This window comes from Vombatus ursinus, unplaced genomic scaffold (assembly GCF_900497805.2).
Source record: "Vombatus ursinus unplaced genomic scaffold, bare-nosed wombat genome assembly UNPS02014798.1, whole genome shotgun sequence".
Classification (NCBI taxonomy): domain Eukaryota; kingdom Metazoa; phylum Chordata; class Mammalia; order Diprotodontia; family Vombatidae; genus Vombatus; species Vombatus ursinus.
Window position 1 is genome coordinate 46638965 of NW_020954576.1, and position 11782 is coordinate 46650746.

Sequence of the window (11782 nt, forward strand, 5' to 3'; positions counted from 1 at the left end):
TGGAGGGAGAGGGGATAACGGAGGAAGGAGGGTCTAATTCTGGCTTCCGCGTCAGGCTATACCAGAAAGAGCATTGGACTGGCAGGGAAGAGCCCTGATTCTCTGTCTTGCTCTATCACTAATTAGCTCTGGAATCCTGGGTGAGCCTCTTTGCTTTTATTTCCTCATATTAGAATCACAGTCTCATACTGGGAAGGGACTTCAGAAACTTCACTGAGTCCAATCCAACCTGGAATTCCTCCTACAACACTCCCAACAAGAATTCAGCTTGAGCACTTTCAGTGATAAGAAACCCACTATCTGCTAGGCAGCCAGTTCCACTTTGGGACCAATCTGATCAGTGTAGTGGCAGAAGCAGCTTGGTGGTGCAACGGTTAGAGCACTAGGCCTCAAGTCAGGAAGACCTGAGTTTGAATCCAGATATTTCAGATATTTCCTAGCTGTGCCACTTGTCCAGACAAGTCATTTAACCTCAGTTTCTTCATCTGTTAATGGAGATAATAATAGCTTCTACCTCTAAGGGTTGTTTTGAGGGTCAAATGAGCTAATAAATATAAAGTGCTTGTACAGTGATTGTTTACGTAGTAAATTACTTACATAGTAATGTAAGCTAATAGTAGTGGTAGTAGTAATAGTAGTAGTAGTAGTAGTAATAGTGGTAGTAGTAGTAGTAATAGTAGTAGTAGTAGTGGTAGTAGTAGTAGTAGTAAGAGTGGTAGTAGTAGTAGTAGTAGTAGTGGTAGTAGTAGTAGTAGTAGTAGCAGCAGCAGTAATTGTAGATATTCCTGGAGTCAGAGAGACCTGAGTTGAAATTTGACCTCAGATACTTAATAATTAACAGTGTTTGTTGTTTAGTCATTTTCAGTTGTGTCTGACTCTTCATGATCCCATTTGGTGCTTTCTTAGCAAACATACTGGAGTGATTTGCCATTTCCTTTTCCAGTTCTTTTTACAGATATATCTGTACAATACAGATACAGTAAGTATCTGAAACCAGATTTGAACTTGAGAAGTTGAGTCTTCCTGACTTCAGGCCTAGCACTCTATCCCCTGCACCAATTAACAGCGTGACCCTATGCAAATCACTCAATCGCTTTCTGCCTCAGTTTCTTCATCTGTAAAATGAGGGCATTGGACTTGATGATTTCTAAAATTCCTTCTACCTCTACATCTATGATCCTTTGTAATACACGTTACAAACCTTAAAGTACTCTACAAATGTTAGCAATCGTAGTAGATTGAAATAGTAGATAGAGTGCTAGAGCTGGAGTCAGGAAGAACGGAGGTCAAATCCAGGCTCAGAGAGTGCTAGTTGTATCATGCTGAGCAAGTCACTCAATCTTTGTTTGCTTCAGTTTCCTCATCTGTGAAATGGGAATAATAATAGCACCTACATCCTGGAGGTATTCTTAGGATCAAATGAGATAATATTTGTAAAGTACTTTGCAAATATTGAAGTGGTATGTAAAAATTATTATTATTACAACCCTTAATATTTGAAGACGTCTACCAGACATCTATCTGAAAGGGGAGGGGAGGTTAAATTACATGCTCTCTAAGGTCCTTTCCAGCCCCAACATTGTACAAGTCCAAGCCTCCCCACACAGTCTTGTCTGCAAAGAACACGCTTCCCTGGGGGTGGTGAAGAACTGAGTTTATTTAAGCAATAAACACTTTGTACAATATGTACTACCCAGATATCGCCCAGCTGACATCACAGACATGGGGCAAACAACGTCACAATAAATTAGAGAGAAGCCAGGACCTTCCCATCCCACAGACATGACAAGGGACAAAACGGAATTTTTCAACATCCAAAGGCATAAATAGAGCAGGAAACTCTTTGGCAACTTTAAGGGAAAGACATCTTCCAAGTGCGACTGGAAAGCCTGACACCAGCCAATGGAATTCCGTGTCGTGGCCAGGGTTCTTGCTTGCCCCTATCCAAAACAGCACCTCCCCATAAACTTCTTCAGTGAAGACAAAAATAAATCATTCTATATTGCCCTGATTAAATATTCTGTGTAGACTTAATACCCTTCCCATCATTTCCTCCCCTCACACCCATCTCTCCCTCCCCACCTAAATTTGGCCTAATCATCACTGGTACATTGACCACATGTCCTGAATTTTTCAGCTTTTTCCCAATTTCAAGAAAAACAAGTAGATTTTTTAATGAGACGTTGCCAAAGGGTTATTCCTTTGCAACCCACGTGTCCTGATTTTTGTTTTTTAGAGAGTGTGGTCACCATACTCCGTAGGCCCCCAATATTCAGCTTTGCTTCCAAGGGTAGAAAATTGTCGTTCGGCCTCACTTAGTAGTAGCCTTAGGTCGGTAGTTCCGGCTGATCCAGGATAGTAAAATATCTAGTTCTCCCAGAGCCTTAATTGCTGCAGCTTTGACCTCCATCTGGAATAATAATTAATAATCATCTGTCATCAAGCTGATATTGTTTAGCACTTTATACTTTCCAAAGCATTTTTCTCTATTCACCTTCTTCATGTACAAAAAAGTGAGGGTTAAACTACTTGGTCTCTAAGGTCCCTTCTGGGCCAGCTAGGTGGCGCCATGGTGCACAGAGCACCTGCTCAGGAGTCAGAAAGACTCATCTTCATGAGTTCAAATCTGGCCTTAGACACTTACTAGCTGTGTGACCCCGAGCAAGCCATTCAACCCTGTTTGCCTCAGTTTTCTCATCTGTAAAATGAACTGGAGAAGGAAATGGCAAGCCATTCCAGTATCTTTGCCAAGAAAACCCCAAATGGGGCCATGAAGAGTCAGACTCAACTGAAATGATCGTATAACAACAAATATATGCATATACACACACATATACACATATGTGTGTATGTATGCATGCCTATATTTTGTTCTGGACATGTAATTTTATTGTCATAATGACGTCCTAATGAGGAGACTGCCCTGGTCTACCACCAGATGGACACACCAGTGGACAGTACTGGGTAAATTCTAGTCTAATGGAATAGCCTGGGGGCACTGAGAAGGTAAATAACTAAAGATGGTGAGTCACATAGTCAATATGTATCAGAGGTGAACTTGAACCTGGGTCAACTCTGATTTTCATTATGCTCTCTCTCCTTGCCTCATATAGATAATTACAACTCTTTACCCACCACCCAAAAAAAAATTGGCAAATGTTCACTTAGTAGAATGAGGGCAGGGGTCAGTTTTTCTTTGTATCCCAGTGATTAGCATACTACTTGTTACACATATGGCACTGGATAGTTGATTGATTGTTGAAATAAGCACATGGCCATTCTGTATAAGCATAATGTAATCTTTTCCCCTTACTACGTTTTTCTTTCTAGGGTGGTTTACTTCTCAAGCCAGTTCTCACACCTGACTCTCTTATATACAGTGTCCCAAAAGTCTTAGTGCAGATTTGCTGAAATCTTTGGGACATGCTTCTTGTACTAAACATGCTGCCACAGTCTCCTTACTTTAGAAGACCTTCAAGTACCCTCTAAATCATTATTATTTAGGAGACATCACTATTTTCATTTGACAGATAGGAACCTGAGGTCCAGAGAAAGGAAATGATTTGTCCTAGATCACACAGCTAGTTAGTTGCAGGGCCAGACCTTGATCCTAAGCTGCTCCTCTAGAAGGATGAGAATTTCTGTTTCAGTCAGGTAGTACAAATATTATTATGCCCATTTTATAGATGTGAAAGCTAAGGCTCAGAGATACAAATGACTTGCCCAAGGTCATTCCTTCATTCAGTAGGTATTATCAAGTGGGACTTTATTCAAGATAGCAGCCATAGCTAAGGAGTGGTAGAGCTGGGGTTCTAATTCCCATCTTCTATCCAGGGCTCTTCCCAATCTCCGACACTTCTTTAAATGCTTGCTGAGACCACCTTTCGTGGTAGGGGCTGGAGAAGTTGGTACCTGAAGCTTCAAAAATCAGGTGGATGTCTGGGTGGGGCCGATGCAAATTCCAAATGAGAATTGCCTTGGCATGGGGGAGGGGCTGAGGGGTTTATGAGGTAGAGGCCCATCTGTGTCCACAATCCTCCAGTCTCCAGCCTAGTTACCTGCTCATAGTTTCCAACAATGATTTGAAACTTCTCGGTGGCTTCTTTTTGACAGTCACAGTTCCTCTGATTCTTCTGCGACAAACAGGGGAAGCAATCCCAAGTGATGAGGATGGTCTGAATCTGAGTTTACCCCCACCACATGCTTAGGTTCCCCTTCCCCAAACCATCTCAACGTTACCCATCCCACAACCCAACACCCATCCCACACCCCAGCATTTTCTCCCACAGTGAAATGCACAAGTCAACAAATGCTAGACTTTCCCAAAGAAGGGTCCAAAGAACCTTGAGGAACTTGAATAAATATCTCATAAGAGCCTACTATGTTACAGGCACTATGCTCACCAATGGAGATAGGGATACAAAAATGAAATTGTCCCTTCCCTAGCACAGTAGGAAGAGCCCTAGAATCAGAGGATCTGGGTTCAAGAATAACTTCCTGTGTGTGACTTGGGACTAGTCACTTAATTCCCCAGGTCTTGGTTGCCTTATCTGTAAAATGAAGTGGTTGGGTAAGATGGCCTCTGAGTTCCCTTCTCACTACAGCTGTACGAATCCACATGTAACCAGAGATTATATGACGTATCCGGATAATGAATACAAAACCACAGAGCCATAGATTTAGAACTAGATGGCACTATAAAGGCCATCTAGTCTAGACCCTTTGTTTTATAGATGGGGAAAGTGAGGCCCACAGTGATGAAGTCACACATTTGAGAAGAGGGAACACCAGCATCTAGGAGGGTAAGCGAAGGCTGCTGATAAGTAGAATCTGAATTTAGTCTTGATAGAAGATAGGTGGTGCAATGGATTGCTGAACCTATATTCTGGAAGACTGAGTTCAAATCCTGCCTCAGACATCTACTGTATGACTCTGGGCAAGTTACATTATCTGTATTTGCCTCAGTTTCCTCATCTGTAAAAATAGGGATAATAATAGCACCTTATTGTTGTTCAGTCGTGTCTGACTCTTTGTGACTCCACTTGGGGTTTTCTTGGTAAAGATACTGGAGTGGTTTGCCATTTCCTTCTCCAGTTCATTTTACAGATGAGGAAACTGAGGCAAACAGCATTAGGTGATTTGCCCAGGGTCATATAGCTAGTGTCTGAGGCTAGATTTGAACTCATAAAGATGAGTCTGCCTTATCCTAAGCCCAGTGCTCTATCCAATGTGCCACCTAGCTGCCTACTTAATAATACCTATCTCCCAGTATTGCTATGAGGGTCTCATAAGATAAAATTTGTAAAGTGCTTTGCAAACCTTAAAGTGCTATATAAGTACTAGCTATTAATATTAATTAATACTAAGTACTATATTAATAATTAACTGATATTAACATTAATACTACTCCTTGACAGTTGTAAAGAATTTCAAAAGTGCTTTCCTATCCATTATCTCATTTGGGTTTTACAATGCCCTGCAAGGTATCAATAGTCCCATCTGACAAATGAGGAAACTGAGGCTCAAAGTAATAAAACGGCTTGCCCTAGTCCACACCATTAGAGAAAAGACCAAGACCAGTGCTCCAGGTGCCCCGATTTCCAGTCCCCTGTTTCTTCTGCCATCCATGTTGAATATATGTAAGAATCTTTGGTTTAGGATACACTACTCAGAAGAATTTGTCCACAACCTAGAAAGGAGCTAGAACAGGAGAGGAAACCCCAAAGAGTCTATAATTCAGGCTACTGCTGTAGCAAAGCTGGATTCCTCAGCCCTCATTCTTTCCCCATTATCTCATCACCATCACCCAAATTTCTTGGTTGTCAATTAACCTCAGGACTTTCAGGCATCTAGGTCTAAGAAAGTCTACACTGGTCATATCCTTCCACCTTTCTGAGGGGGAGAAGGGGCTAAAGAGTTGGGTATAGGCAGAGTAAAAACCAGGAGGACACATAGAGAGGAAACCACTGATAGTGTCCCCAGAAGGCAACAGGGAAATGCCTGGGTAAGACAGAATGGCTTATCTTGGTCCTAAGCTTCTCTTCAGAAGCACTATATTGTAGCAGAGAAAGAAATAATCTTGGGATCAAAGCACTTCGGTTCACATCTCAGCTCTCTGACATGTTTTCTATCTGACATTAAGCAATTTATTTAATCTCTCTATGCCTCAGTTTCATCTTTAAAATGGGAATACTAGTGACCTGTCTAATATACCTCACAGGACCAAATGAAATAATGCATAGGAAACTCTCTCTCCCTGCTCCCTTTCTCCTCCCCTCCTCCTGATGTCCCCTTCCCTCCCCTCCCCTTCCTAGCACAGAGCTCTGTACCTAACTGGGGCTTAACAAATATTTGCCAAATGGTAAACAAGCATGGCCCAGCTTATTCCCCCAACAAACAAAATAGGCTGAACGTGTTTAACTGGTGAGACGGTTACTCACGCACTGCTCCAGGGCATTCCGAATGTGGAGGAAAGAATTGGCAATGGTACTGAGACCCCTCTGGATTCTGGGGTCTGACTCCTCGTGATTCCTGAAGACCTTGTCCACATATAACCCTAGGACGTCTTTGGTCATGCAGCACACATCTGAAGGCTAGACACAGAAATCCTTCTTATTTCCTGGAGAAAGTCACTAGGCCATGGAGTCTGATTCCCTCATGCCCCCAGAGACTGGGACAGCTGAATTGGGATGAGAGGAAGTCTAGGTAATCCAAATCTACTGAGAGATTTCTTTTTAAATAGAATTTCTCAGTAGGTTCACCTCCTCCCCTACCAAGCCAGAGCCAAAGAAAGAGAGGAATAGAACAGGGAGTTTTAGGGGACAGGAGTGGGGTGTAGAATTTTCCTTTGACGCTGTTGTTGTTATTCAGCTGTTTAGTTGTATCCAACTCTTCATGATCTGGTAGGGGTTTTCTTGGGAAAGATAGTGGAGTGGTTTGCCATTTCCTTCTGCAGTGGATTAAGGCAAACAGGTTAAGTGACTTGCCCAGGGTCACACAGCTAATAAATGTCTGAGGCTGGATTTGAACCCAGGTCTTCCTGACTCCAAATTCAGCACTCTATTCATTGAGCCACCTAGCTGCCTCCTGGAAGGGACTCTAGAGGTCATCTGATTCACCTGATGGAGAAATTCCTTCTACAACATCTCTGACAAGCAGTTATCTGTTTTCTGCTTGAATACTTCTAGTGATCAGGGAGCCCATTACCACACAAAGCAGCCCACTCCATTATTAGATAGCTTTAATTGTTTCAAAGTTTCATTCAATCCAGTAGCTGGGTCATAGTACACATCTGTAATCTCTGCTATTGCAGGAGGCTGAGGCTGCTGGATCACTTGAGTTTGGGAGTTCTGAACTTTAATGGGTTAAGCCAATCTGGTTTCTACACGGTGTGGCCCCAATATGGTGAGCCCAAGAGAGTAGGGGCCACCAGGTTGGAGAATGAAGGGCCAGGACAGGTTGAAAGCACAGCAAGTGAAAACTTCTGTGCTGATCAGAAGTGGGATAGGATTATGAGGAGAGGGGAGGACAGAAGAAGGGAGGGAGGGGAGGGGAGGGAAGGGGAATGGAGGGTTGCAAGTAGCCTGAACCTGGCTCTCTGCCCCTTCTACCTATTGCTCCTAGCTCTGCCTTCTAGAGCTAAGTAAAATAAGCTTAATCTCTCCTCCACACCACAGCCCTTCGAAAACAGCTATCATAATTTCTCTGGAGACCTCTCTAGGCTTTTGTTCAGTTGTTTTTCAGTCGTGCCTGACTCTGTGACCCCATTTGGGGTTTTCTTGACAGAGATACTGGAGTGGTTTGCCATTTCCTTCTCCAGCTCATTTTACAGATGAAGAAACTGAGGTAAATGGGGTTAAGTGACTTGCCCAGGGTCACACAGCTAGTATCTGAGGCTGGATTTGAACCCAAGAAATGAGCCTTCCTGACTCCAGGCCAGCCAGAGCTCTATCCACTGCACCACCTCAGGTAGTCAATCAGCAAATATTTGAGTGCTTACCAAGTGTTAGGAGGTACTGGCTAGTTGTGCTGGACACTGATTCCTATGACAGTCTTCATGTCAGTGTTATAAGGCCTTCACTGTATTAGTCACCCCAGTTTGGACAAACTTCAGTTTGTCTTAAAAAATATGACCCCCATCCCTGTCCCCTCAACTGAACACAATCCTGCAGTTGTGGTCTGATCAGTCCAGGACAAAGTAAGGGACTCATCTTCCTCATTCTGGATATTAAAACAACCTAAAACATTTCTTTTTTTTAAAAGCACAGCTTCTCATTTTTGACAATTATTGAGCTCCTCATCATATTCATCTTGTTAGCTATGGCCCTTTGTTTTAACCCACTCAGACCTGTTCAAATCTGTTCTCTCAGTCAACATATTATTCTTCCTAGAGTTGTACCCTGCAAATTGGAGCAGCACGCTTCATTCAAATCGCTGATTAAAAATTCATTTTTTTAAACTAACAAAAAAAGACAGGCCACTAGAGATAAGGAGGTTAGATAATCTGATCATCTGCTAAATTGCACAGTCAAGATTTTGAAGGGAAAAAAATCTTGTATTTTACTTCAACAGACTCCTTATTACTTCACCTCTACATGATCAATCAATCAATAAACATTTATCAAGAGCCTACTATGTGCCAGGCACTGTGCTAAGTGCTGAAGATACAAAAAGAGGCAAAAGACAGTTCCTGCCTCCAAAGAGCTCACAATCTAACACCTCTCCTCCCACCAATTCCTATCACTGCCAGACCAAAACAAACAAACAAACAAATACAACTCTACAATCTACATCACTTTCATTATTCCAAGCTGAATTTATAAGGACTCCCTGATTGCATACAGGGGGAAACTCAAACTCCACCTGGAGCCAACAAGGCTCTCTCAATTTAGTCCTACCCTTCTCTTCCCAACCTTCTTTCCTAATATTCCCTAATACCAACCTTCCACTTCCATCATTTCAGTCTCATTCCTTTTTTAATATCCCCATTCCTCTAAGGTTTGATCCCCCTCTTCCAGGAAATCTTCCCAGATTACTGGCAAGGTCTGACAAGGTTTAAAGGTTTAAAGTAGAAATCAAAAGGCAAAAGGGAGAAGTACTAGCTCCTTTTTCTGACCCCTACCTTTGGAACTTGGGGACATGATCACTCTTTTCAGGCTATTCCTTTCTCCTTGTATCATGAAGAGCTACTACTCCTCAGTTATCACCCTTGCTCCACTGAGCCCAAGTGGGGAGAAAATAATGGATGACAAGGGAAAGACAATATGACCCACATGTTCCCCTCCTCCTCACCAGGTAACCTTGGCTATCTGGTCTCCCCACTTTTTTTTTTTTAGTCTGAAGGGCAGAAGTCAAATCCTAGATGAAATTTAAATTTTGCTTTGGGGAAGTTTATGAAAAGTAATTAAAAATCTCAATCATAAAAATCCTTATTTTTACTCAGAGCTCCCAAGAAGCATAAAAAAATTACATAGCCCTAGTTATTTTAGGCAGAAGAATCAGACCTCTGTCTTCCTCTCTGAACCAAATCCTAACCATGCACCGGTTCCCTCCATTGCAGTCTCTTGTTAGCAATTAAGACTAAACATAGATCACCTAGAAGTTATTATCTGTTGTAGTTTAATATAAAAAATCAAGAATTAGGATCAGCTCTAAGAAACAGAGAAATAAATTACTTAAGCCCCCTTTCTAAGTAGGCCCTGATCATCAGTTCACACTGCTTTTGCTCCTTTGTTTTCGAATCTGCCTCCTTGTATTTTGGCTCAGTGACCTTCCCCTGGAGTCCTGATGCTCATTCTCATGATTGCATATCCAAGAGATTCTATTCCGCCTCACCGGCCTTTAGCTCCCATCATGTATCACTCCATGTCTCAGAGCTCAGGTTACATCTCTGCCTGTACTCCTCCAGAACTTAGAAATAATAATACATAATTCAGTCCTTCATTTTTAAATTATTTTAGGTGTGTTTTGTCTCTTCTAGTAGATTAGATTGTAAATTTCTTGAAGGCAGGAAGTATATCAGTTATTTCTCCTCTGTTTCCCCTACCCCTACCACCACCAATTTATAATTTCCTCTTTAACTCCAACTTGGAGCAAGGGCAGCGTCAGGGCTGGGTGCCCAGAAATGGTTAGAAAGCCCATACGTGTGTAAGGGGAAAAAACTATCACCACCACCACTGGCTAGCTCAGTTATCAAACAGCATGGGGCCATTCAGATACAGTGTGTCTATTGTATCTTCACGTGCTTGTTTGTACTGTCTGGTAACTCAGCCAACCACTGTCAGAAGGCCCAGAAACAGAACACTGAAGGACTCTGGACTAACTTAACATTTTTTTTTAAAAAATGGTTTTAGGTAGGAGCCTGCAGATGCAAAAGATTGCTGCTCTTTGGGAAACACTGGTTTATCAGGAGCCAAGACAGAATCCTGAGGCTGTTTAGCACCTCATTCAACACCTTTTAAGTAACTACAATTTTCAACTAGAAGCCAGCATCTAATCCTCTTATTAGATGCTTCAGCAGTTATGGTCCTCAGCATAATCAAATCTTAAATCACTTTTAATGACTATACTTTAAAAAAAACCCTAAAATCTGTTACAAATTTCTTATCAATTATAAGTAACAAGTTGTAACAATAAAGAAATCACACTACAGACTGCTTAAGCTTTACAAAATATTTTTCCTTACCTATAGGGTAGATATTTACAAATAAGGAGACTGAGGGTCAAGCAAGTGAAATGACTTGCTTAGCATCACATAATTGAGCCACAAGATTTGAACCCCAATCTCCTGACTTTAAAAGAAAAAAAAAGCCAGTGTACTCACCATTGTAACACACTCTCTCTTAAAGTTGTATTTCAATTGCTGCAGACCATCCCAACAATGCTTTGTGTTGGAACAGGCACACTGTGTTAGTTCACATAGACCTTTCCAGCGGGGACTCCTCAAAGCAAAAAGATATCCCTGCCAACCTAGTCCTTCCTCCCATAGCCATCCCCAGCCAGAGGCAACAAAATTAAGATATGGCAGATCAGAATCTAGCTAATCACAGTAGACCCAAATCTGCTTTCTATCATCATTATTTGCCTGGTTCAGGTCAGACAGCCCCAGCCCTGCTACGCTCCACCCCTCCACCAAGCATCCTGCTGCGTGCCTCAGTAAACTGGCTGGGCTGCACTCCGACATTTACTCAAGCAGATCATATTCCAGGCCTCCTGCTGAGCCCAGCAATTTCAGAACTATTTCTGAGGAGGCTGACTGCATCTGGCAGGGACTGGGTCAGAGGGATGAATGTCTCTACCCAACTGTCTATCTTCATTAGCGTGAAAAGAGCCAGAGCTCATGGAGGGAGGAGGCCTCCTAGCATGTTTCCTAGGCTTTAAAACAAACAAACAAACAAATAACAACAACAACAAAAAAAAAAAAACAACACCAACCAAAAACCTCCTTAATTGGAACTCAGAAATCATATGCCTCATTCCTTGGACCAGGGGGAGCTAAAGATCAAGCACTCTGGGTCTTTCAAAGATAGGATTCTTTGACAAAGTAATCCAGAGTCAAGTAAGAACCTTGAGCCAGAGAAAGAGTAGATAAGGCCTTAGGGCAGCACAGGCACGTGGAGCCACCTTCAATATTTGGAAATACTAGCATATTCCATCCTCCACTCAGAACCCTAACTAGACTAGGGCCTTCCCCAAGGCCACTGATATGGGGAAGATGAAGGGTGGGGGTGGAGTGGGGAGGGGGATGGCAGCAGAGGAGGGGGATGGCAGCAGAGGAGGGGGA

The 11782-nt window shown here is 42.4% G+C and overlaps 2 protein-coding genes across 4 annotated transcripts in view; both read right to left on the bottom strand.

The window, feature by feature from the left end:
• The window catches only part of IL20 (interleukin 20), a 29300-nt gene extending 18138 nt beyond the window's left edge, over nt 1–11162 (bottom strand). The window contains exon 1 of the mRNA XM_027871397.1: nt 10823–11162. Coding sequence (XP_027727198.1) covers nt 10823–10825 — 3 coding nt within the window. The 5' untranslated portion in view covers nt 10826–11162. The remainder of the gene's footprint in view (nt 1–10822) is intronic.
• IL19 (interleukin 19) overlaps nt 1650–11782 on the bottom strand; it is a 19220-nt gene continuing 9087 nt past the window's right edge. For all 3 annotated transcript variants that reach the window (XM_027871399.1, XM_027871401.1, XM_027871400.1), the window contains 3 exons: nt 6441–6593; nt 4059–4133; nt 1650–2410 (listed from right to left, as the gene is read on the bottom strand). In XM_027871399.1, the coding sequence (XP_027727200.1) occupies nt 2312–2410; nt 4059–4133; nt 6441–6593 (327 nt within the window). In that variant the 3' untranslated portion in view covers nt 1650–2311. The remainder of the gene's footprint in view (nt 2411–4058; nt 4134–6440; nt 6594–11782) is intronic.